The 27,946-nt window shown below is 42.3% G+C and overlaps 1 protein-coding gene across 3 annotated transcripts in view; it reads right to left on the bottom strand.

Annotated features, from left to right (window-relative positions):
- The window catches only part of ABCC5 (ATP binding cassette subfamily C member 5), a 73,800-nt gene that overhangs the window by 37,094 nt on the left and 8,760 nt on the right, over window positions 1-27,946 (bottom strand). For all 3 annotated transcript variants that reach the window (XR_013998813.1, XM_081137681.1, XM_081137682.1), the window contains exons 3-9: window positions 10,042-10,199; window positions 9,694-9,849; window positions 8,872-9,019; window positions 3,874-4,107; window positions 3,572-3,745; window positions 2,584-2,731; window positions 130-278 (exon numbers count right to left, since the gene is read on the bottom strand). Coding sequence is in view for 2 of the 3 variants with exons in the window: in XM_081137681.1 (XP_080993807.1) it covers window positions 130-278; window positions 2,584-2,731; window positions 3,572-3,745; window positions 3,874-4,107; window positions 8,872-9,019; window positions 9,694-9,849; window positions 10,042-10,199 (1,167 nt within the window). In the remaining variant the exon portion in view is untranslated. The remainder of the gene's footprint in view (window positions 1-129; window positions 279-2,583; window positions 2,732-3,571; window positions 3,746-3,873; window positions 4,108-8,871; window positions 9,020-9,693; window positions 9,850-10,041; window positions 10,200-27,946) is intronic.

The raw sequence follows: 27,946 nt of genomic DNA on the forward strand, positions 1-27,946 counted from the left end.
TTCTCGGCTTCATCACAAAAAAAATACCTTCTGATTATTAGGCAAACTCCCAAATCCAGAAACAAGAGGACCAGAGCACCTCTGTAGGTGGTACGTCTAGATTTCCCCAAGCCCTGAGGGCTCACTGACCTGTGCCGCCGTGAGATCGAAACCCAGGGTCATGTGAACTGAGAATGTCACCACACTGGCGATCACCATCACAATGGGAGCCACACCAACGGTGATGCTCTGAAAGTACCCAGCTTTTTCCAATATCCGTCGCTCCTCCTCTCGTATTTCTAAGAACAAAAAGGAAGACAATTTCTAAAAAGCAAGCCAAAAGAAACCTGCAACATTGCTCCTCTGCCACCAAGTAAAGCTCGGAAGGTCTTCAGGCACAAGTTTTAAAATGGCCCTTTAGCCTGGCCAGTGCAGCTCAGTGGTTGAACATCAACCTATGAACAAGGCAGGAGGTTGGGGTTCAATACCCCAGTCAAGGTGTGTGCCTGGGTTTCGGGCTCTATCCCCAGTGGGGGATGTGCAGGAGGCAGCCAACTAATGACTCTCTCATCAATGATGTTTCTATCTCCTCCCTTCCTCTCTCTGAAATCAATAAAAATATATTAAAAATAAAATAAAATAAAATGACACTTTAACTCCTGCGATGTAAAGACTAGGTCACTAGAGCTGTCAATTCCTGTCACTGAAGCTAGCACACAAGCCTGAGATTTGAAATGGATCAAATCACAGGAATGAATCTAACAGTAAACAGCACTACATAGCATTACAATGATCATCTTTTGCCTTAGTCTGATTCTCCCTGCAAATTTCTTCTGTTTAGAAGGATCGAACACATGAATTGTATCCACAATGGGCAGTTTTATTTGCTGACCTGGCTGTTGTTTATTTCTTGCCTCGGTACTTACAGGAAAGACTGTACAACAGTAATGGAAAATTAAAAGGAACTAAGATTTGCTAGAATGCCTACTGTAAACTGGCACTGGGACAGAGGCCTCCACACAAAAAGCAGGGAGGGTGATCAGAAGATGAGTGAAATATAACTTTTGTAGGCAGACTGATTTTCTTAAATATTTGCAAAAGTGACACCCTTATTCACAGAGCAGCCCTAGAGTAATGAGACCATGATATAGGAAACATGATAATAAAGTGGTGAAGTATTTTCAAATAAAATTTTAAACTTAAAAGAAATTCTTCTGAGAGGCTACGTGCTGGCCTAAAAGGTATTACCACTGCTCAAGACATTGGGAACTACTTTGAGCCAGCTCCTTAGTCATATTAAAAAAAATCCAACTCATCACTTTAACATTTATCATACACCTTGTCCAAATCTATAATGAGCAAGAATGCTCTATTCAAACCAACAAACACAGGTAAAGATACCAAAGTCAGGGGCTAAAAGATGAGTGGAACCTCAGAAGATTATAAAACTATAGAACCTGAGAGCCAGAGGGCATATCAGTGGTCACCCTACTACCAATGTGCTTGGCAGATGTCCAGTTAGCATCTATTTGTTCCATTTTATCGGCAACAGACTCACTACTGAATGAAGCAGCCTAATTGACTGCTGGACACTTCTGAGCGGTCCCGCTCTGGATGACTGCTCACATATAAAGTTTATGAACTGGACACAAGGTTCCTGAAGGTTTAATCAACAAACTAAGCAGTGAAAATGAAACAGCTTCCTTGATCTGAACACTGTAGTTCTATCCAGCCTAAAACTGCATTTAACTTTTTAGCTGTAGTGTATTCAGGCTAGCTGTAGTGTATTATGAGGTGATGGTCAATTAACATACCTTTTATGTTTAAATTACTTTTATATGTAACTATATCTTCTTTTTTAAACTCTAAAGTGTCTTTAAATATATCCCTCTTAAATTTTGCTTTTTTTAAAGGCCCATCATTCCAACTTTTGTTGAGATCTTTTTGAATGCCCAGTCTATACTAATTATTCCTCCAAGCTTTGTGGCACTAACATATGACATGTTTATGTCTTCAGTAAATTTATGGATCATTAGAAGGCCCAGCACTAAGAACATTGTGACTCAGCATAAATTAATCGCTTGAAAAGATAAAAATAACACACCAGAAAACCCTGAGTGAGTAACAGAGCTGGGTCCAGGTATCCTGACCCCTCGTCCAGCGCTTCTCCCAACACCCCTTTCCCCAAGATCTCACACCTAACTACCTCTGGTGCACATACACCCACAGAGCACAGAAGGCAGAAGTGGAGCTCTCAGCAGCCATTTGATATTGTTTTCTGTGATGTCATCATGGCCACACCAGAAAACTATGGGCAGGATGAGAGTAAAGACAGTGACCTTTGAAACTGAATGCTCATAACTAGCTGAATTATCTTGGGGGGAGCAGGGAATCAGTTTTCTCAAGTCTCAATTTCCTTATCTGTGAGATGAGGTAACAGGTATAATTCGCTAAGATCCCTATTGATGTAAAGTTCATGAGATATTATTAGAACATAAGTTATTATGATCCTATGACTTTAGGATTCCTAGTAGCTAAAGTGCTCAGGAAGCAAAGAAGCCAAAGTCCTCCTACCACATGCACATTTGAAGTCTGTAAACTCACTTTGAACACCCTGAGAAAATGCTTTGACCCAGGCATACATTTTAATAAATTTAATGTATGTGAGGACTTCATTCATTTTCTGGACACGGTCATCTGTGGTGGTTACACATTTTCTCCTGAAATATGCAGTGATCCGTGATACAAACATCTGAAAGGAAAAAGAGATGTTATGCCAAATCAGAGCTTATCAAACTTAAGAATTGCCTGGTCTTTCTGGGAAATAAATCTGTTTAAGATTATTATAAATAAAATGAGTGTCATGTAGCTATACTGTTTTTAATAAAAGTGGTCTACTAAATTAGAATAAAATATTATTCAATTCTTATCCCTTTGCAAGGAAGCTAAGACAAACATTTGTTCTCACAGTAATCCAAGGTATTGAGTGCTGCCCAGCCAGGCGTGCTCAGCGGTTGAGCATCAACCTATGATCCAGGAGATCTCAGTTTGATTCCCAGTCAGGGCAGATGTCCGGGTTTCGGGCTCAATCCCCAGCAGGGGGCATGCAGGAGGCGGCCGATCAATGACTCTCATCATTGATGTTTTTCTCTCTCTCCCTCTCCCTTCCTCTCTCTGTAATCAATAAACATATAGTTTAAAAAAAAAAAAAAAAGATATTGTGTGCTACCACAGGGAAGCAGGAGAGCCATATTAGTTAGTATCAACTTGGGACGGAGTGACTCCAACACTCGTGTCACCCGGGGGCGGGTTCACCTGCTGCTCTTCTCCTTCACTCAGATTCTCTCTTTTTAAAACTCATTAGGAGCCACTGCCTCTATTCAAGGGACAGCTTACTTCCTCTCAAGCCCAAATTCTGCCTGTACGGACTGAGCACTGTCTAGCTCCTTCTAGACTTTTCCAACCCATGACCTGCTTTGAGGAAATTTCCAGCAAGAGATGTGAGACTTCTGCGGTGCCTACTATATATAACCCAGTGGAAGTAACTTATCTGAGGAGAAGCTGCCCAAACACAGCAGGGAGGCTTACTCACCATTGCTGGATAAAAGAGTATAAAAACAGCTGATCCCAGGAAGCCTGTTGGCCCCAGAATAATCACATTATAGATCATGCCCAAGATGGCAACAATGGGTCCTCCAGCCAGCAAGCTGCCAACGGCCGCGGCCTCAAACATCCTCTGCCCGTCGTTGGAGCACAGGTTGATGAGCTAGGAGACACGGAGAGCAGTGAGAGGGCCCTGCAAGGATGCGCTCCCCTGCCTCAGGAGAGCACAGGACAGAGCAGGGGCCTAAAGGAAAGAAAGAGCACGAGCCGGGAGCTTTCTCTCTGACTCACCTCGCCCACGGACTTCTCCTTAATGCTCTTTAACTTAAGGATCTTCTTAAATGCCATGGTGAGGATGGCCCCCCGCAAGCGGACACCGGTTCGGTAATTCAACGCCCACGTCAGTGCAAGTGACCAAGAGCGCACGATTTCTGTCAGGAGGAGGCCCAGGACTAACAGCAAGCTGTACTTGAGGTTAGAATCTGTGCCCTGGGAGTACTCCAAGAGGTGTTTCACCATGAAGGCCTACAGGGAGAAACACACGCCGCCGTCAACATCTGCGCAGCACCCACACACCACGCCACAGCTTTATGTTAAGTTAGAAAGAGGAGGCAGCCCCGCTGTTCAGTGGCAGGTGTATACGCAGGGAAACACCTCCTTGGAGGCCCGAACATCACTGACGACCTGCCTGCAGAAACTTCCTCAGGGCATCATGCAGGAGGTAGCTCTAATTGGAAAGGTTCTTCCGTAAGGACACCACCACAGTTGTTACTCTTTCTAATGTAACATAAACCTGTCCATGAGCTGAAATTAACTCTAAACACACAGCCATTAAAAAGTATATATTTGACCTTATTCCAGCATCTCCACACATTGATACATTTCTTTAAATGAAATTAAGACCTCTCTTTGGATCGTAACGTGCTTATTTGATAAAAAGGAACAGTGTACCTACAGTTGGACTGGGGAAGAGTGAGAAGTGCATTTGCAAAACATTCCTGAAAATAAACATCAGCAGTTTAATAGCACAGAAGGGAGCAAATAAAGCAGACTTTCACAAATCCAGAGACCCTCCCATGGGCCCTCCCCACCCCCCGCTCCCTCCCAAAAACAAAAACATGTTACCTCAGGTAGCATATGTCTAACACCACCTGCAGTGAGGAAGGCAGCCAGCCCCCAAGAACCACCGAGTGCCACCTCCAGCTCTGAGGTCCTGCAACGCCGGAGCACACACTCACACAAGGCACATTCAGCAACAGGATTAAATACCAGGAAGTGGGAGGTAATGTACTTTTATTGAAAATGAAAAAAAAAAAGTACCATCTTCAAAGAGCATCTCACAGACACTGTACAACAGGAGGAGCATTGCGGTAACATACATGGGAACATACAGAGTCGAGTTATACAAGGCTAGCCATCTAACAGGTCATCTGGCCTCCAACCGTCGTTTTAGCCACACACAGCGGAAATACAGAATAGAACCAGTATCTGTTTCCAGAGTCCGGAGTAGTACATCAAGCTGACAGCACTTAACCAGTCAGGGCTCCTGACGCTGCAGTGAGTCTGCAATGGAGTAGATTCTCCAGGAATAAAGAACTTGCTGCTAAGGAAAGAGAGTTAAAACAAAACAAAGCCAAAAACTCCCCAAAGAGGTAAATCGCTGATGCTATTGGTTCACTAGGCTGTGAGGAATGACTTCTGCTCAGGACAGAATACAAAAATCTAGGCCTCGAGGAAAAACGGGTGGCATCCTTCAGTCTTTTCAAGTCCTTGCAGCTAAAATTGATCTTGCCAAAAATGAAACAAAACAAGCCACAACCAAAGAAAGCCAAACCAATCCCCCACCCAGAAGGAAAAAAAAAAAAAAAAAAATGAATGAGAAACCCACCCACCCATCTACCCCAGATCCTTCTAGCAAAGGGTGCTGTAGCTGGAAGCCAGCTCTGAATGACAGACAAAAATGGGAGGCCAGAACAATTGTCCTGAGGCAGCTAATGCTGAATTCCAGAACCCAGACTCTCTCTGAGTTAATTGGTATTTCTCATTTTTCCTGAGAGGAAATTAATACCAGATGTCCACTAGATCCTAAGAGATCCCCACCAATCAGATTTACTTCAAGTCTCAGTAAATAACCTGATCCAATAAATAGGAGATTGCAGATTCCAAGAACTATTGTATTCCACCTTTCCCTCCCTCAGATTTTTAGGTTTATATCCATTGTTTGGGTCACCACTGCATACAGCTGAGTTGTTGCTTTACTAGCAAGAAGAGTGGCTTCTTTTCCAGTATGCAATCCAAAATGTGGAACTGAGTCACTGAGTGGCAGGGTGAAACCCCATTTTCCTCACGTGAAGCAACTCAGTAAGATGGCAGTGCAGTAAAGCATTTTCTCACACACCTCGGCACCGATGGAACAGTCTCCAAAGGAAGGCGTGAAAGGACAGCAGGTTGTAGTTTGGGGTTCTTTCTTTCCCATACCTTTAGAGTACCATACCATTTTTCAGCACTGGTAATAGCATGAGTACCTCCCACAGGGGAGGAGCCAGGGGAAGGGAAAAGACATAATGAATGCTTATACTATGCAAAACTTTCAAAGGGGGGGAAAAAGAGGAAACAGCAGATTAAAGCATTTCCAACAACAGGGTTTTTAAAAAGCAATTACATTTCAAACCATTCTGTATGGGATAAAGAAAAAAAAAAGTTTTCATGGCAAATCCAACCAAAATGTAGTTTTAAAAAGTTACAAATTTATCATGTAAATTTAAACAAACTGGGAGAAAACTTGGGATTGTCAGCATAGCTGTCTGGCTGTGGAAAACATTCCCAGTGAATAAACATTACCTTACCTGAACTCTTGGCGAGAGATTCTGCCCAGCTTGACTCTCTCATTCTGACCGCAGAATACAGCCAATCCTGAAAATTCTAAAGAACAGCTTCTGTCACTGGTTCCACTACAGAGAGACTCCCCCCAAATCCAGATTCTGACAGCACCAAGCAAGCTGCAGCTGGAGAGAGGTTGGAAGGGTGGAAAACTTACCTCTCTAGAGGCTTTTCACTGTCCTTTCCCCAAAAGGCCCTTGAGCTCAGTTAGCATTCACCAAGAGATAGCTCTGCAGGAGGTAGCCTTCTCTTGCAGATCTACAGGGCAGATGCTAATTCTTTACACACGCATCATAGGTCAGGCCTGGTCTTTTAAACTGTTTTAATCCAGGAAGGCCATACAAATCAGCTCTGTAAATTCAGCAATTTGGTGCCTCATCTTAGCTCAGGACCATACCCTTATAGATTCTGGTATTCCATTAACGTTATGGTGATCCTTGGATACCCTATACGGAGTGCTGGTCCACTGGCATCACTGAATCCTTGGATCATCTTGATCACAGATGCCCATCCCTGGCTGGCCAGCCGTTTAAAAACAAAACACAATAGCCTGATTGTGTTTCACCTGTTCTGCATATGGCCAGCAAGGTTCAGTGAGGCCTGAGGGGGAGATGAGAAATATGCCATATTTGGGGAGTGGGTTCTCATGTAGATTTCTGTAAGAACAGATGAAGCCAGTTTGAAAGTTGTGCCATATTAGCAAATGTGCAAAAATCTAAAAGGGATGTTCCTCGAAAGGATTTAATCCACAGACAGAAGGTATGCACATGGCTAGTACTAATCTCAAAACCAGCCTGTTTTTTAATTTCCAATCGAAAATAAATTTATTAGAATTGGAGCTCCAAAAAAAGAAGTTTGCATTATTTACAATTTTAAATCTTTTTATCAATGAGAGAGACTGTGGACAGGACCATTGCTTTATCACTTGTTCTAGGATGAATCTCATGAACTAATACAGGCCTCAAGGTGCTCTTCCCCAAGGGCAGAGAGAAGGAAAAGCATGCTGCTGTTTTCCTATTAAAAGACAACTCTCTCAGCTTTCCCTGGCATCTAGAAGAATTTACTAAAGAGTATTTCAGTGAGCTGTGCCTTAAAAGATTAAGGAATACATAGATGCTCAAGGCAATGACTGTAGGCCCCCAAAGTGAACATGCATATGTAATTTTTTTCCCAAGTAAAAAATTAAAATTCCAACAACCTATGGAATATTTTTTTGGTGAGGGGAGCCAAAGAAGTTCTTGCATTGGCCAAATGTAATCCAGAAAGCCTGTATAGTGTGCTACCCAGTCAAAAGAATTCTATGAAGGATCAGAGCAGCCACCAGCCCTGTAGTGAAACAATGACAGAAGCTCTTCTTGGGGGAAGCTGGCCCTATGAAAACGTTTGCTGTTCTGGTCAATAACATAATATTCAGTTACACAGTCCCTCTTACTTAAAAAACTTACACAAAAATGTGTTAGTTGGTCAATTAACATAGAAACCCAATATCAGAAAAGTAGTGTTCTCTGCTTCAGAAAAGAGATCAAAACGGTTTTTAAAAAGGCATCAAACGTTAAAAAAGAAAAGAAAAAAAAACTCAGTAGAAAAATTGTAAATTAGTTTTACCTAATCACCATGCATCTTAGGCACATACTTACCAAAACTATGAACCTCCAGCTTACCCATACATGGAAAATGCACAGTATAGTAGCACTACTGCTCCGATGCCTCAAGGCAAATATGTAGAAAACAGATTTAATCAAAGGCTCAAGTGTAAGGCAGCACAGCAGGTGTAAGAAACAGGTGTCCAGCATACAGGTGAACATCACTCTTCCCTACTCTGCTTCAGTACACACTAGGAAAAAGCACGACTGCCACCCCAACACTTGCCGCACAATTTACACTATAGACAAACTGAAAATGGACTCCAGGTTAGACTCTGAAAACCTCCACAGTCCTCTAGTTTCTTCAGGACTCATTTGCCACAGAAAAGTCAAACATGTGACAACTGTGCCTCCAGGCGTTTGGTACGTCGCCAGCACTAGCTCAACAGCCTATGCCACACAAGGTTGCTCTTGCCCACTCACAGCACCAAGAGACACACCTTCTCGAACCAAGACTGTCATTTCATGTCAACACACAGCAAAGGAGCACAGTCCTGGGCAGAGCTGGAATCATTCAGTTTCACCCCCATCCCAGGAGAGCAAGCCAGTTCCATTTCTTATCTGGCAACTCTTTCCACATCCTTCCAGCTACTGACAAGCCACCACTCACTCCAAAATCAACTGTTCCCTTTCCACAGGCCTAGAGGCATCTCTAAGGCTGCTAACTAGCCCAAAGGTGAGCATAACCCCTGCAACGGAACAAGAGTGTTAGAGCTGGCCATGGCTGGGCCCCTGGAGACTGTCAGAAAGGATGGTTAGAACTTACTGGTCCACTGAAGCCAGCCAGCTGCGTGATCATCAGGCACACGATGGAGAGGATGAGCCTGGTGCGACAGAAGATCCACACAACCCTTCGGAGGGAAGCAGCTTCTGGCCCAACTTCATTCAGCTCTTCTTGCCACAGTCTCTCTAGTCTTAACAAGGGCACATGTCCTCTGTTACACATCGCCCCAGGGGATATACACACCCTAGCTTCCCTCCTGCCATCACTCTTTGTCTCCAGGTTTTCACACCCCTCACAGGAGTCTTTTATTTCAAATTATGTACATAGCCTTCATCTTCTGGAAAAAAATACCCTTCCTGGGTGACTATATATTTACCCTGCATAGGGAGCCTCTCAGGATACAGAAAATGATGAGAACAAAAGTCTTTCCTTCCACCCAGAAAGATTATCCCTGCATAGCATTTGTTTGTGGATAAGAACGTCCTTTCTCAAGGGTCCCCAACCCTTTCTGAAGGATCCTGTGGTAAAATGTAAGGTTGTAAACTAGATTTTAATCATGAAAATCAGCTACCACAAAAATGTATTCTGTCACAAGGCAGCAACATAATCTCCCTGTAGACTCAGGAAGACAAGCGGGGCTGAGAGAGAGAGAGAAAGCCCGTGGTTAAAACAGGATTAAAGGTGAAATAGGAGATAAAGCAGAAGAGCAAAGAGAAAGTCATCCCAGGCTACCCTCCCTCCATCACTAGCTCCGATCCTAAAAGGACACAGAGCTGAGGACTTCACCACGGCTGGACCCACACTCCTAGCTCAGCCCCTATGTATCCAGTATGTGGGACACTGGGGTGGACCAGAGACGCCTACCTTCTGCAGTTCACATCGGAAGACTCGTACTTGGACAAAGACCACACATTCTCCATGGACAGCTCCCCCTTCTTGTGGGCCAGGCGGGCCAAGGGAGAAAGCCAAGAAAAAGTCATACAGGAGAAGAGCCCAGCATTGTCCACTGGGTGCTGGTGTCTGATGAGAAAAAACCCAAAACACAAAACTGTCAACACACACCAAGAGGCCAGCCAGCATTTATAATACACTGCTTAGTAAATAGAGCTCTAACAAAAAATGGGGCTCCCCAAATGGTCTAATCTTTGCCCAAATTTTCAACACTGCTTTTGGGGCTTCACGAAGAAGTCATCAACTAGGGGAGCTTCTTACTTGGAAGTGGTCCGAATGGGCTTCAGAGCACTTAAGCTGTGATGGTACTTTCCCTTCGGATGTTCCTCATCCAGGATTCTGAGCTGAGAATGCGTACAGGCATCCAGGGAAAGGCCCTCAGCTCGGGCTGCTGTTTCCAAGGCATCCTGACATTCCAACTGTTTGGGCAGATAAGGAGAGAAGACATGAGAGCATCAGAACATAGACAGGAGCAAATCTACCTGACAACAGCTCAAACTGCAAGCCAGAGTCATCTCAACTGAGAAATTCCAAAGGTCAAGGGGTTGAACCTCAACTTGTATGGTACATGCTTGCTAAGGAACATTAAACCAGATACCTAAAACTTCTAAACTAATAGACTTCATTTTATTTTATTTTATTTTTTTTAGCACTTTTAGGTTCAGAAACATTGAGCAAAGTACAGAGTTCCCATGTACCTCTCACCTGTCCTCTCTCATCCCCTTCCATTTCCCATTAGGAATATCTTGCATTAGTGTGGCTCGCGTCTACTGATGAGCCAATTCTGATACACTACTATGAACTGAAGTCCACAGTTTACATCAGAATTCACTCTTTGTGTTGTACACTCTAAAATTTCTATTTTGTTGGCAAAATATTTTAACTTTCATTTCCCAGTATGGACTTGGAGTCAATTACTTCACTAATAACTGAAAATTCTTTTGCCCATTTTCTGTGACAAAAAATTGAAGATCATCCCCAATTAAACAGCCCTGTCACCCAGGAAAAGCCAGGATATACACATGCCTCCTGTCCTTCCCTCATATCAGCAACAAGGAGAGCAGAACAGGGTTCTCGCCCTGGCTGCACAGCTAAAGAGCTCCAACACCCAGATTTCTGCAGCATGAAGCAGAGGGTCTCATGAGTTGAAATACAAAGTTATACATATTTGCTATAAAACTTATAAATATCAATTAATCAGATTAACAAAGATGCATGTACTTCACTGTCTGACTGTGGCAAGAATCCATCCCCATTTACTCTAAAAGTAACTCGAAGTGCATGTCTTCCTGTTAGAGAAGCAGCAGCATTTTTCCTCAAGTAAGGATTCTAAGTACACCATCCTTTTCTCACATCATCACAAATTTTTCCAGCAATTACTGTGAAATAGAAAAAAAGAATAGATCCCCAATCGAGAAAGTTAAGAGCTGCAGCACCTAACACACACGCGCCTTACACAAAATAGAGTCTCTACTGTTATACACCACCCCCTTTCCACACAGAAGAGATGCCAAATATCAGCTGAACTGAAGGAGCGGATCATGCATAGGGATCATGGGCACGGGCGCCTAGGCAGATCACTCCTCAAATACAATAGCTTTAGTTCACAGGCCAGGCGCTGCTGCTTAATACCAGGAAACTACACAGCCCAGGCAAGAGGGAAGCACATTTTTTTCCTTTGTCGAAGGCAAGGCAGGCCAGTCTCATGAGAACAACATCACAATGACAAATGAATCAACACGAAGGAAAAATTGATTAACTCGTACAAAGTCCTTAGGCATAAAGTGAACACTGATTTAGCGGTTAGGGATTATAGACCTAATAACGAACTAAATAAAGGCTGCTGAGATTCAAGTACGCACAAAGGTTTTTTGTTGGATTTTTTTTTAAACCTTTAGGCAACCCAAAACCACAAGGGGAGGAAAAGAAAACCATTGGAGCGATAAAGAAGAAAGTTACACTAAAAATACAAACATACCTACTGTGCGGAAGTAGAAACTGCAAATAGGTACAGAGTAGGCACAGAATGTGACAAGGACCAACCTTATTTGGGTATCCAAAACCCCAGAAGACAAAGAATGAAAGTAATACCACTTCAATCGCACACTGGATGGATATCTGCCAATGGACTATATGCTGGGCCATAAAGTGAACCTCAACCAATTTCAAAAGACTGACATTATACAGTGTATGGTCTCTGACCACTTGGGAATGTAGTTAGAATTTAGTAACAAAGATAACAAGAGAAGTCTCCAAATATTCAGAAATTATGCAACACACTTCTAAATAATACGAGTCAAAGAAGACACCAAATGGAAATTAGTAGAAAGTCTGAGCTAAATGGTAAGAAATTATAACACATCGTAATCTGTGGGATGCTGCATACAGTGAAATTGTGACTGCCTTAAAAGCATATATTAGAAAAAGGAGAGTGAAAAGTCAATGCTCCAAGCTAGCACTTGGCAAAATTTTCTATAATGGGCCAGACTGTAAATATTTTAGGCTTGTGGGCCAAGAGGTAAAATCGAGGACATAATTTAAGTACTTATATTACAAAAGAAAACAAATTTCCACAAAATGTTTACTGAAAATATTCAAAAAATAATAACTGAGTACAATTTTTTTTTTTGTAATACAGGTCTACTAATGAGAAGAATTCCATTCAGATGGGCAGAGCAGGGCTGGGACCTCACACAGCAACTGTGCTGGGCATATGCAGGAATGCCAGCTGGTTCTGACTTAGTTTGCCCTCTAGGAGACCCCACGATGCCCTGTGTGCACCCAGAGATCTGAAACCCTCCAGCAAAATCGGGGAACAAAGTAAGGGCTCTGGGCAGAGACAGGGGTGCATAAGTCAGGGCTCCAGGTCATTCTGACCCTGGGCATTTCCCCTGGCCACATCCCCTGGAAACAAACCCCTCCAACATCAGGGCCCCAACCCCCAGGCTGCGTCCTCAGCCCCAGTTATACCACTCAGTGTAGCTTGGACACAGAACTTAGGAAGACACGCAACTCAAATGAGCCTCACCAGAAGCAAAGGCTCCCACCTGGGAGGCTCCTGAGGCTTCTCCTAAAACAACCATGCCTCAGACTCACCTGAGAGGTTCCCACCAAGCTCCAGGAATAGTGGAGATAGTTCACAGGGTCCCGCTCAGGACCAGACCCACTTAGAGAAGGTCATCCGAGCGAGGAGGACAGTCATGAGCAGAATGCTGTGGTGGACCTGCCAGCTCCAGTGCCACCTGCCCAGGTCACAGCTGCTCTGAATATTTATATCACAAGGCAAGGGGACATCCACCTGCCCAGATTTCTCAGGTGCTTCCTTCCCTAGAGACATTCCAGGTTAAAGATACACATAAATCCCCTATAGATGTCACATTCCTTATCTTGCTGGTGTGAATGTGGGTATTTAACATAAAACTGCCAACATTAGAAAATCAATTAGAGATGTAAACAGGTGGGAACCATGATGACCCCCTGGGGCAGAAGCACCATTTGGAAGGACTCAGGATCCTTGGCTGCAAACATATCCTGTGGTGGGCAACTGCAGATAGGATGCCCACCAGGGGTTCACATCTGGCCGGCTGCTCCCTTCCTCATTAGGGCCTGCTGGCAGATCCAGTGCAGAATCCACCTTTCTTTGCTCTGGGGCCAAAGGGCATTCCTGAAGCTCCTCTGCTCCCTCACCCCCTCCTCCAGAGGACTGCATGGAGCCTAGCGCCGCCTGCATCTCCTGTTTTAAAAAACCTAACTCAGCCTATCTATTGGCAATGAGTGGCTGGCTCAGCTATTCCTTCCAGAATCATCCACATCCATCCAAGCCTGACTTGCAAAACCAGGCCACGATCTTGGGGGCCCAATTGCTAAGGAAACCAAACCCATTAGAACACGATGGTGTGCAAGACACTGGGTGTACCCCAACCTGGATAACGCCTGGATGGCTAGAACCCATCCCAACACACACAAAGATGGCATGTGAACTCTGGAGTAGTGTTAGTGTTTTCCAGACTCAAAGGCATCCAGTTTCCTTTTTCTTTTTTTTAAAATTTATTTATTTATTTTTTAATCCTTACTGAGGACATGCTTTTACTGATTTTAGATAGAGAGGAAGGGAGGGAGAGAGGAACATTGATCGGCTGTTTCCCTGTATGTGCGCCAACCAGGGTTCAAACCCACAGCCTGGGTATGTGCCCTGACCTGAAATCAACCCATGACCTTTTGGTGTATGGTTTGATGCTCCAACCAACTCAGCCACATTGGCCAGGGCAGTATCCAGTTTCTTGCAAGAAACATCAGTGGCTGCCTAGGAAGCTTTGCCTCCTCCCCCAGGGCACAGGCTCTAGTGCCTGGAGTGGGAACCCACTCTCCAGAGCCTGTCCTAAGACAAGCGAGGAGCTCTAGGTGGCAGTGGGGAAGCAAGGGAGACTGAAGGGCCAGCTCCCACACATGGGGGCTCCCAGCCCACACTGTGAGGTTTGCAGTGAACAAGTGAGTATATGTAAGAGACAAACAACACAAACACATTGTGAGTGGGAGACGAAAGTATTCTCAGTACATTCTTCCTAAAAACAAAGTACAAAAGTAAAATAAAGACTACTATTAAGAACCATTAAAAAACACACACAGTATGAACAAAAAAGTGAACAGCCTTAACAACAACAAAATCCTTATTGAATGAGTTTTGTTTCTTTGACTCTATATAACAATGTCATGTCCCACCATCTCCTGGGTAGTAAGTTACTTCCTCTATTGGAGAATGCCAAATTCAAAGGCTCTTCTAATGAGAGCTGGCAGGCAAGGTTTCATTCCCCAGGAGTATTATGAGTGCTATACCAGAATTATTAAATGTCTGTAACATAATAGAGACTGAGGGCTCTTGTTCTGTTTTTTATTTTAGAACAAAGAACTCAGTATAATTTTATCCTGACAATGATAAGCCCATGTAAGTAGTTGAAACAGCACCAATCCTCAAATTTTCATATAATAATAAAACACGGAGTAGGAATTCCCACAGTAAGGGTATGGAGAAGTCTCTATTGTTGATCTAAGATTATCAAAAGTTGCCACTCTAAGCAACCCACTTTCTAAGTTATATCCCATTTTGGCTATTTGTTCCTAACCTACTTCCCAAACTGTCAACCTTATTGTCACATCTTACTCACTGCTTAGGTAAGAATGATGAAATCTCTAATGGAGATAAGAGGGGATCCTCTGTTTTGAAGGAAATAGTTCTGTTCCGTATCTGCATGTAGCTACTTCATAAATAGCTCTTGCACAATAAACCAGGTGTTTAGTTGTTGATAAGAACTCCTGTTTGTTAAAATAACATTATTAAGAAAATCCTCTTGCTCCAAAAGAACTATTTTCTCTATGGTCATAAAGTATTAATACCTCCATAGTTGGAGGCTATTGTGCAGCATAATGATTTTGAACATGGATTTTAGAAGACAGACATGTGTTTGCATGCTAACTCTACCACCAATCTTCGGCATGCTACCTAGCCACTTTAAGCTTCAGTTTATTCAGTTTTACAATAGTACATACAACTACCACGTAGTGTTGAGAGGAATTATCAAGATAATGAAAAGTGCTTAGCCCAGAGATTCAAGATGGTTACACTCACCTTCTCCCAGGTCCAAACTGGAGTTACAACTAAATTATAGAACAATCAACCTGCATAACCAACTAAAGACTGAATATAAGTCTTATAACCAAGAATTTACAAAAGAAGACACATGGAGACAGGTAGGAAGGGCAGAGAGGCAAAAAGAGCTGCCCCCCCATCCACAGGTGGCCACTGAGAATCCAGAGGGATATCTTTGCTGCAAAGGTCACCTTTGAGGAGCATGAGATCTCAACCTCATCCGGGGCTCCCAGCCCAGAGCACCAGAACCAGAAAGAGGAGCCCATATAACATCTGGCTGTGAAAATCAGCAGGGATTCTGTCCACCAGGGAGAGACAGGAGTCGGCTGGAAATCCAGGTGACCTCTTAAAGGGCCAATACACAAAATCTCATTTGCAGCCATTCACCCTGGGCTCCAGCAGAGGGAGGACAGATTAGAGTGGACTGGAGTTGTGTGAGGACAGACTGGGTTGTGTGGCTCCAGGGATAGCCGCCAGGATCCCTGTGCTGAGTTTCTCTCCCACATAGTCCACAGATGCCATCTTATCTAAGTTGAGCACTCCCCTCCATATGGCACCAGCCAGTGGGACTGCACTAGCCCCACCCTCCCAACCCTGTCACCCCACCCTGCTAAGCAGTCAGGCTCCTGGGTCCACAGTGTAGACTTTCTTGGAGGGCTCTTGAGGGTCAATTCAGGGTTGTCAGAGGCTGAATTGTGTGGCTCCGGGCATCGGCCATCCCTCTCTTTGCAAACACCCGACCCAGCACAACTCCCATACAGGAGATCCACTAGCCCCACCTTCCAGTGGCCCTACCCTACCCAGCTCACACCCACAGAGCAGTCAACTGGCTGTGGCCAGCTTGGGCCCTTGGTGCAGACTCTCTTGAAAGTCTCTCTAGCCCGGTCAGGCGTCATCCAGCCAACTGAGCATCGACCTAGGATCCAGGAGATTGAGGTTTGATGCCCGATCAGGGCACATGCCTGGGTTGCGGGATCAATCCCCAGCAGGGGACATGCAGGAGGCAGCCGATCAATGACTCTCTCATCATTGATGTTTCTTTCTCTCTCTCTCTCTCTCTCTCTCTCTCTCTCTCTCTCTCTCTCTCCCCCTGAAATCAATAAAGATATTAAAAAAAAAAAAAAAAGTCTCTCCAGGAGGGAGACATTGAGTTATGTGGCTCTTGGTCATGGCCATTTTCCCATGCACACTCAACCAGTGCTACTGTTTCTGTGTAGAACTCTCTCTTCACACGGCCAAATCTTGGTTGGTTTGGGCCTGATGAACTCTGCTGGCCTCACCCTGACTCCCTGAGACCCCACACTACCACAAAAGATTGAGGGCACCCAGTGGGTGGCAGCTGGCCTTGGTATTACCTGAGACTTCTGCTGAGTGGCCTCAGACCCAACAATGCCATCGAGTTTTGAATCTATATCAGTCTAGTGAACACCATTTCCCCCTTCCTGGTGACTCACTGATAACCTATTTCATGCCACTCATGTACCACCAGAGGCTCTTTCAGCGACTGAGCTGAACAGGCAGCCAGCAAGCAGAGGTGGATCTCGGGATGCCTTGGGCCTTTTGCTGACCTTCCCCTGGGCTCAGTGCTTGTGGAAGCTGGCCCTGGTGTGCAGCTTGGTCCCTCCCATGCAAGCCCAGCAGAGGCAGCCACAAACTGTGGATTGCTTTATAGCTCCAAACAGGTAGCCCAGGGCCAATCACAGGTAGCAGCTGACATTGATCTGTACCAGAGTCCCTCTCAAGAGTCCCCAGAACCAACCTACCCAGGGGCAGATTCAGATCATATCAGACATTATCCAATAAGTTCCAAAGGGAGATCTCAGTAGGCACCAGACTCTGTTGGGGCAAATTCCACTTCGTGGGTACAGCCCCCATACAGCAGCTTGTACACTGTGGTCAGGGCAATCCTCATAGTCAGCCAGCCCGAGGGTCAACCTTACCCACAAACAGGCCAACAGCAATCAAGACTCAACTACAACAAGAGGGTTCACATACGCCACACAAGGGACATTCCTGGAACACCTAACTCAGATGATCAGGGAGCCTGTCCCACTGAGACCCACAAGACACCTACTGCATAAGGCCACTATACCAAGGCTAGGAGGCAGAGCAGATCTACCTAACACACAGAAACAATTATGGAGAGGCAGCCAAAATGGGGAGATACAGAAATATGCCCCAAATGAAAGAATAGGAGAAATCCCCAGAAAAAAGAACTAAATGAAATAGAGGCAAGCAATCTACCAGATACAGAGTTCAAAACAATGGGTACAAGAATGCACAAGGAACTTAGGGAAAGAGTTAATGAACTCAGTGAGAACTTAAACAAAGAGATAATAAACATGAAAAAGGACACAGAAACCATAAAAAAGAACCAGTCAGAAATGAAGAATACAATATCTGAAACAAAGAATATACTAGAAGGAATCAACAGCAGGTTAAATGAAGCAGAGGACAGAATCAGTGATTTGGAAGACAAGGAAGCAGAAAACACCCAATCAGAGAAGCAAAAAGGAAAAAGAATTTTTAAAAATGAGGATACTTTAAGGGACCTCTGGGACATCAATATCCACATCATAGGGGTAACAGAAGGAGAAGAGAGGGACAGCAAGGGATTGAGAACCTATCTCAAGAAATAGTGATTGTAAACTTCCCATACTGTACCTGGTAAAGAAAAAAACCCCCCACACAGGTCCAGGAAGTACAGAGAATTCCAAACAAGATGACCCCAAAGAGGCCCACACCAAGACAAATCATAATCACAATGGCAAAGGTTAAAGACAAAGAGAATCGTAAAGCAGCAAGAGAAAGGCAGTTAGTTATCTACAAGGGAGTTCCCATAAGACTGTAAGCTGATTTCTCAACAGAAACAGTGCAGGCCAGAAGGAATTGGCATGAAATAGTCAAAGTGATGAAAAGCAAGAATCGAAAACCAAGACTACTCTACCCAGCAAGGCTATCATTTAAAATTGAAGGAAAGATAGTTTTCCAGAGAAGAAAAAGCTAGTGGAATTCATTACCACCACTATTACAAAAAATGTTAAAAGGATTTCTGGAAGGAAGGGAGGGAGGGAGGGAGGGAGGGAGGGAGGGAGGGAGGGAGGGAGGGAGGGAGGGAGGGAGGGAGGGAGAGGGAAAGAGAGAAGGGGGAAGGAGGGAGGGAGGAAGGAACGTAGTTATAAACAATAAAATGGCAATAAATACATACTTCTCAATAATCACTTTAAATGTAAATGGATTAAATGCTCCAATCAAAAGACATAGGATAGCTGAATGGATAAGAAAACAAGACCCATTTATATGCTGTCTACAAGAGACTAGCCTCAGAATGAAAGACACAGAGACTGAATGTAAAGAGATGGAAAAAAATTATTTCATGCAAATGGAAACAAAAGAAAGGATAGGGTAGCAATATTTATATCAGACAAATAGGTGAAGGGATTAAAAAGTACAAATCAGCAGCTACAAAATAGCCACCGGATGTAACTACAGATAAGGAATATATCAATAATGTTATAATAACTATATATGGTGCCAGGTTGGTACTGGAAATATCAGGGGGAACACTTTGTAAAGTGTATGATTATCTAACCATTATGCTGTGCACCTGAAACTAATACAAAATAATACTGAATGCAAACTGTAATTGAAAATAAAATTTAAAAAAAGAAAAGTGCTTAGCAAAGTATGGGATATATAATAAACATTTAATATGAATTAACTATATTACTCCAATTTATCCATCTGATAAACCTTACAGCCTATCTCAACTATTTCCTGTTTCCTTTAGCTTTCCCAGACTCTTTCAAGGTCAAGGAATTTATTTCCTTCCTCCTATGTTTTTCCTGCACCTATACCCTGCAGCGGGATGCTTCTGGTAAGAGCTCCTAGAGGGCAGACTATCTTACTCTTGTTTGCATCCCTGGCTCCAAGTACAGAGTTTGGCACCTACCATTCAAATGCCAACTGAAATACCTTTGTATTGCCTCACTATCTGTATTATTATCACTTAAAGCTGCATGATACAGAACTGAGATCTTAACCATTCCACTTCTGTTTAGATTATCCACTGTTTTGCTTATTATTAATAGTATAATAAACAATTACAGTTTATTTTTCTCTTTCTGGGTTATTTAGGGTAAATTCCATCAGTGGGATTACAGAATTAAAGAATGTAGCTCCTAGCAATTTGGTATCTATCCAGTTTGCTCAATTAACCTTATTATAGAATATGTACTCCAATAGAATTGCTAAAGAGAACTGCTATTAGATTTAGTACTTTCAGTTCTATTTTGTTGACCTGAGGTTTGCTTTTATCTCACTTGCTCTGGGACATTACCAAGAAACAGAGGAAGCTGGGGCAATCTTCCTTGTCTATAGCCAGATCTCAGGACTACCATGTATCTGTAAAGGCAAACTGCTTGCTCGAATGTGACAGAAAAATCTGTGCAAATTAACTTACAACAAACTAACATGGCATTTACTATGTGCCAGGCATTGTTTTAAATGCTTTACAGATACTAACTCACTTAATCCTCATAACAACCCTATGAGGCAGGTACTATTACCCCCATTTTACAGCTGAGGAAAATGAGGCACACAGATATTAAATAATAGCAGGGATTTGAATCCAGGCTCCACAGCTGAGGCTCCTAATCACTATATTATGTGCCTTTAAGAGAAAAAAAAAAATAAGCAAATAAATCATGACTGTATATGATGACCTCATATGTACCCTTTTAGAAGGGAAGCTCTCCTCTCTTCCCCAGAGGTGAGTACCAGATTAAAGTAACTGTGACTCTCTAACTCTGACTTCCCTAACTAACCTCATTATAAGCAAATGGTAGTTTCCAAAGTCAAAGTCACAAGTACATGATTGGAACACTAGGATATAAATAACTATTTTTACTTTATTACAAAAATACACTTCCTGCTTGTTTTTAAACCAAAGATGAGCAGATGCTAAAAGATAGATGCATTATAGACTGGAATTTAAACATAAAATAGAAGCAAGTTTATACTAACTACCCTGTCAGCAACTGCACAGATGCCTCATACTTGTAACTATTTGGTTGGATGCCTAATTCCTCTTCCTCTCTAGGCTTCCTAAAAAGTTTACCGGGCTAAGCATGCAGAGAGGAAAAAAAGCATGCCTGTTTAAAGGTAAAAATAAATCTATCCTACCACATTAACATTTTGGAAAGTGAGTTATCAACATTTTAAGGTTGAATGGATTAAAAATAGAAATGAACAAAAGAAAAGACTTAATATATTCCAATTATAAGAGTTTACTATAGAAAGGCATAACTAACATGACAAAGTAGGGAAAAGTGAGTCAGAATTATTTGGAGGGCCTATAAATACCAGATTGGAGATTAACTAACTGATATCCAGGACATTAATCCATCTGCAATTAATCCAAAAAAGTTACATAAAAATGATAAATGGGATAGAGAAAATTAAATGATACATTTAGTCCAGCTATCAGAGGAAAATCACCTCCATTTCCCCCCAAAGCCTGAAAGGATTTAAGGTAAGATGGATGAATTTAAATATGAAGAGGAAAAGCTTCTGCATAATGAAATCGCATTAAGGGGAAGGGGAATAAAGCTAAAGAAGTGATCAGGTAAGTAATATATTTTGAATAGCTAGCTTTTCTGAAAAAGACATGATTTTATAGTCCATCATTCAACAAATATTTATTGAGGGGCTATGTACTAGGCCCTGAGCTAAGTACTGGGGATGCAGGAGTAAACAAACAGACCCCGAACCTCAAAATCACTGCCTTCATGCTGGGTACACTCTAGTATTTCTAAAAGGTCAAAATCCAGAATAATCTACTAAATTGGTTCTCTCAACTTCTAAATTCAATGTCACCAACCAAGAAATATAAGTTCAATTTAAAAATAAAACTATATATGCCTTAATAAAAGTAAAGGTAAAATCTAATAAGTGGAGAAGAAAAAGGTAAAACAAACACATCATCTGAACACTGCACTGATTTTTTTTTTATTTTTTTATATGTCAGTAGTGGAACGATCCACCCTTTTTACTTGCAAACGGTGAACAGAAAGCTACTATATTTCTCTAGGACATTTACAAAGAGTTTTCTTCACTTTGAGAAGAAACTGAATAGAAGTAAATGTCCACTGCACTGATATGTAATAAGCCACTATCAGGTACTCAGGAGAGCAAACTGATAATACGCAACATTTAAAATACTCTGTCTCCATAATTCTACTTGTATGAAGGAAAATTTTCCAAAGACAAAAAGAATTTAAGTCCGCTGGTTTACTAAGATCTAAATGCCTAATATAAGATTAATGGTTAAACTACAGCTCAGTGCTGTCCAACATAAATATAATGCAAACCACAAATGTCATTTAAATTTTTCTAGTAGCCACATTAAGAAATAAAAAGATACAGAGGAAATTAATATTTTTTATTATTGACACTATTACAGATATTCCCTATTTCTCCCCTCTTTACCCACCTATACCCAGTCCCCAGCCCCCTGCCTCTGGGTAGAATTAATTTTAATAATATATTTAAGCCAGCATATACAAAAATCTTTTCAACATGTAATCAATAAAAACTTATTAATGAGCTATTTTACACTCTTTTTTTTTCTCACCCCCGCCCACTAAGTCTGGCTGGCTACACAATAGGATCAACAGGGGAAATCCACCGTGTATTTTATATATCTAGTACATCTCAATTCGGACTGGCCATGTTTCAAATGCTGGATAGCTACATGTGGCCTGTGGCTACAATAATGGACAGTGTAACCCAGTAGTTCTCAAGTGAGGGTGATTTTGCTTGCCCAGCACACATTTGGCAATGTTTGAAGACATTTTAGTTGTCATTACTAGCATCTAGTGGGTAGAGGCCAGGGATGCTGCTGAACATCCTACAATACACAGGACAGCCCCCTAAAACAAAGAAGTATCTGTGGCCCTGAATGTCAGTCATGCTAAGGTAGCTTTAGATGGCTTAACAGCTAAGACAGTACTCAATGTATGCTGACCTAGGTGGCTATATTTTATGAGGCCTGTTCTTTAAGTTATGATGCTTTAAATCCTTTCAGAAGTAATTTTTTGTGTGTGTTAATCCTCACTTGAGGATATTTTTTTCCATTGATTTTTAGAGAGAGCGGAAGTGAGGGAGGGAGGGGGAAAGAGAGAGAAACATCAGTGTGAGAGGGACACATCGATTGGTTGCCTCCTGCACATGCCCGACCAGGCCAGGGACTGAACCTGCAACCCAGGAATCAAGGGCTGATGCTCTAACCACTGACCCACACCAGCCAGGGCTAGAAGAAACTTCTTAAAGTCTCTCCTGAGAAGAGATGAGGGCCCCCGTTTCTCTTTATTTCTCTTAAGGGGCACTACACACAGACTAAAAGCCTCTCCTTGGCCAGACGACAGGGCCACAGGGAGAGGCGTTGCAGCAGTTCATTCTTTCCAAAGGGGAAATACTGCTTGATCCAGGAGTTGAGAAAACATTAAACAAGGAAATACTACAGCTATTTATATCTTCCTGAGCACTATATGGCTAGGAGACACTGGGCCTTTTTTTTTCCTACCAAGGTGATACAGACAGGGCAGGGTGGAGACCCTGGGGAGCTGAAAGAGGACAATGAAATTTGAGTTCCACTACAGTTCAAACAAAGGTCAGGGAAACATACAGTCACATATGTGTCCATATGGTGAGGGAAACAAGGAATATTCAATCTGAGAGCCAACAGCGATGTTTGCACAAGAGTCTTTCCCTGCTGTGTGCATTCACACCATACCCATGGCTGTGATAACTAGTGCACCCACCGCACTGCAGGACACCGCTTATCTGGTTTATCCCATCTCATTTTCTCAGGCTGCCAGAGCAGCATGTCTGCTGACAGGACAACCCTGGGCTTTCCCCTGCATGGAGGCCCCTGGGACAAGATAGGGGCCAGAAATCATTCTCCAGGCTGAACAATTCCTTCCTGACAGTGAAACAACAGCAGGGTAGCCTTCTTAAGCCTGGCGACTGAGGATTCATCCAAGTCCTTGTGAATGCAGAGATAGCAGGCATGGACTGGCAACGCAGAGGGGCCTCCCACCTTCCAAAGGGATTAAAGGCTGCAATCCTCTTCCTGCCTGCCAAGCCCCACGAAGAAAGCAGTCTCTGGGCACAATCAGAATGGACAGGCCTCAGATCCTCCAGCATATTCTCCCTCCCCTCTCCTTAATTCACAAGATCTTAACACAAACACAGAATGAGACTCTTCCTATCATCCTTTCTGGCCCAAGTAAAAGCTTTTCTGTACATGTCCCCGTCCCATAACTGCCTTGATGAAAAACATCTAGGGAGACACCTTTTTAAGGGGAACTGTTGTACAATTGTTGATACAGGTTTCAAGAGACTCAAAATATTAAAAACTAAATTAAAGGGAAATTAAAATTTTCTTTTAAAAAATATGAAGTCCTCTCAAGACCAGCTGACATCAGGCTTTCCCATCTTCCCTATTCCCAAGTTAAAGAAACCTACCAAGGACATTTCCTCTCCCAATTCTCAACAAATCCTTACTCCAATGGGTTATTTACATGATCCTGACCATCTCAAGCTCCTTCCTTAAGAACTTCCAAACAGTGGCCACTTCAGTCAAGAGGGACAGCAAAATCCTACAATGAAACCTTCATGGGGAGGAAACAGAATAGAGTAGAAAGAGCCTTCTATTCAGTCAGGGAACTTGTAAACTCAGCACTACAGCTCAGCAGCTATGAATTAACTCCTGCATCTCATCTGTAACTACCTGTTCACCCGTCTATAACTATGTCGCGTTGCCTAATGCTGAGGATCGGCTCTGAATATACCAATGGATATAACTGCATATCACCACCATGGTAAAACAAGTGTTTCCTCACAGTTCATAATCTAGCATTACTCTGTAATCAGGAGAAATTTGAGGGGTTTTAGTTGTTTTATAAATAAGCTAACTTCCAAGGAACTTATTCAAAGTTCCTATTACAATGGGTATGAGATTAACTTTGTTATTATAATGATAAGGTTTCAAAGAATTACACTCAACATGAAACACAGGGGTGAAAAAAAACCTTACAGGAAATACTTGGAGCCCCATAGGTTAAGGGGATAGAAGAGACTTTATCCCATGAAATCTAGGGCAGAGGTTCTCAGAGCTGGCTACACAAGAGAATCACAACGGAGTTTTAAAACAACACTGTTGACTGAACTCTACCCCTAGAGACTGGTTTAATTGGTCTGGGATAGGGTCCTGCATCAGTATTTTTTTAAAGGTTCTTCAAATGACTTTAATATGTAGCCTCGGCTGAGAAACATTGATTCAGATAGTAGAATGTTGGTCTTTTGCATTCGACAAAATCCCTTTTGAGGCTATGGCTTTAAAAAAAAAAAAGCCAAAATGAAATTTATAAATAAAACTTCCTTCAGTGTCTAATATCACATGTGTGCCCATGTTAAATGCTTACTTTAGTATAAGACATCAGTGGTTCCATCATGTGACCCCAGACTGCAGAGCAGGCTGGAACTGCTGACAATGGTGAGAATCAAACACAAAGGTGAAAATTTGGTCAGTTTGGCTATTTTTCTACTGTGAGAATACAACATTTAAGAAAACTAAATAACTGCTCAACACCATATCTGCTTTGGTTAACAGAAGTTTTCGTCTGATATAAAAGTTAAGTTGCCCGGCCGGGCGTGGCTCAGTGGTTAAGCATCGACCTAGGATCCAGGCGATCAGGGTTCGATTCCTGGTCAGGGCACATGCCCGGGTTGTGGGCTCCATCAATGACTCTCTCATCATTGATGTTTCTATCTCTCTCTCTCTGCCTCTCCTTTCCTCTCTGAAATCAATAAAGATATATTTTAAAAAAAAAAAATTTAAAAATTTAAAAAAATAAAAGTTAAGTTGATTCTTTGAACAGCTAATTAAAAAAATAATCCTAAATAATTTAAACATATATAACATTTAATTATCTAAATAGGCTAACTCCACAAGCTTAATTCTGCTAATTGGTGAACTTCAGTGTGGCAAATTAACTTCACATTAGTCAGTAATTTTTTAAAATTGATTTTTAGGGAGGGAGGAAGGGAGAGAGGGGAAGAGAGAGAGAAACATTGATGTGAGATACATTGATCAGTTGCCTCTCATGCCAACCAGGATCGAACTTAGGTATGTGCCCTGACCAGGAATCAAACCCATGACCTTCCGGTGCACTGCACAATGCTCCGACCAACTGAGTCCCACTGGCCAGGGCACACATTAGTCTGTAATTTTTATTTTTATTTATTTATTTATTTTTTAAATATATCTTTATTGATTTCAGAGAGAGGAAAGGAGAGGGAGAGAGAGAGATAGAAACATCAATGATGAGAGAGTCATTGATGGAGCCCACAACCCGGGCATGTGCCTTGATCGGGAATCGAACCCTGATCGCCTGGATCCTAGGTCGACGCTCAACCGCTGAGCCAAGCCTGGCCGGGCAGTCTGTAATTTTTATATTAACAGATTCAACCATTACAAAACCTTCTGCAGGCCTGGTTTCCTGTTCTGGCATTGACCTTTTTATTATTAAGAGAAAGGGAATGAATGGTGAGGCATTAAAGAAAGGATTCGCAGAAGGCTACCTAAAAGCAGAATCAAGATTTCATTGAAAAAGTTTTCATCAGCCATTTGTAACTTCTAAGTTATCTATCTTAACAAAATAAAGACTGAGGTATTTAAAACTGCTTTAAAAACAGGAAGCTAGTTCCAATAGTTTTCTTCCTTTTTAACAGAAAGCTCCTTTAATGCACCACAACAGGCTATATTTATTTCCCTTAAACAGCATTTCCTAAGAAAGCAGCAGCAGCCCTGCTGCAGATGGCGTAGAAGAGCTTATGATCAAGGCCAGCCTCAGGAGACCCACGCGCTGCTGGTTCAGTCACCACACAGCAAAGCCACTTGGGCTCTGCACCAATAGCAGCACTGTTGTCATCTCCACCAGAGAGCTCTGGACTGCTATTGGAGACCAACACCTGGCACCAGGCCAGATACCCGTATCATACACGTACTGAGCTCTATAAAGCTTTATGGATGTCTACAGGGAAAGAAAAAACAAAACAAACAAAAAGCAGGTGTTCTTACTCATCCCGTCACTGATTGTCCAGAAAATGTGCTGACTCACTCAGTACCAGTCAAGAGAAAAATAACGCAGAGCCTGCAAATACTAATCTCCATCCTGCCCTCCTCCCTCCTAACAGCAAGTAGACTCGAAGGTAATATTCTTGACTCTGAAAACACAAGGGCATGAACAAATTCACATGCCCTCAGTCTCTAATGAAAAGCTGTCAGGGTCAAACTCTAAAAATATACAGCACTAAACAAAACTACTTTATAATAATAGTTGTCTCTGGGTAGAGAAGATAAGGGTGATTTATTTTTTTCTATAATATTCTACAATTTACACATTTTCTATAATGAGATCATAATTCTTACATAATAATGTATGTTAGAATCATATTTCTTAGTAATTAAGAGATTAGCCCCATATCCTGATTTCTAGGATATAACTTCAAAATGTTTCAACTCACTAATTATGAAAACTCCAACCAAGGTTAAAGAGTCAGCCTAACACAAAACTAAAGGAAATACTAAGTGAAGGTCACTGGACTTTGTGAATACTTGTTTTGTTACCTTTCCTAGAGGCAGAATATTCTAACTTTGGTAGAAAGAAAATTTCACCCATGGTACACTTTTGAGCAAGGACAGAGCAGTCATAAGGCACATGAACTTGAGTTGACTTCTGCTTATTTGCCATTCTTCCTCCTTTTCTAGATGAGACATGCTGATGAAAAACAAGTCACACTAGGCTCTGGTCTGGGAGCAGTAAGAAAACAACTAAACAACAAAAAGGTTCATAAAGCATTAAACAACTTTGACTTACTTTTGCTTAAATTTTAATTTAAAGCAACCAAAATCCAACTCCTTGGCCTATTACTGAAGAAACATACATCATCTGAAACTCACTAACCTATCCCTCTACATCAATGACTTCACAATTTATGCTCAAAGCCAACAGGGTCCTACTTGTCCCTATCCACAACTCTTTCTTCTTCCAGGCATGATCTTCCTTTCTCTAAATTCTACCCATTCCTCAAGTTTCCAATCAGATGTTACCTCCTCCTGAAGTCTTCCCTGGTCTCAAAGACTGAAGCACTCTCTTTTTAAAAATAATTTCCATAGACTCTAAATTACAGTAGTCTATGTACATGCCTCTGAGTTTAAGCTTCTATTGGAGGACAGGCGGACCCAGCATCAAGTTATCTTTATCTGCATCAGACCACTTCATTCAGTGCTGTGCATGCATCTTGGAGAATGCTCAAATGTTCACTGAATTTAAAAAGTGAATAAACATCACATCTTAAAATAAACAAAGAAACAAGCCAGGGCTCGTGGAGTTATGTGACCTACATATGCATATATCTGAGTGCAATTATAGGAAAAGGAGCTGTGCCTGGAGA

This window comes from Miniopterus schreibersii (genome assembly GCF_964146895.1).
Source record: "Miniopterus schreibersii genome assembly, chromosome: 5".
In the NCBI taxonomy this organism is placed as follows: domain Eukaryota; kingdom Metazoa; phylum Chordata; class Mammalia; order Chiroptera; family Miniopteridae; genus Miniopterus; species Miniopterus schreibersii.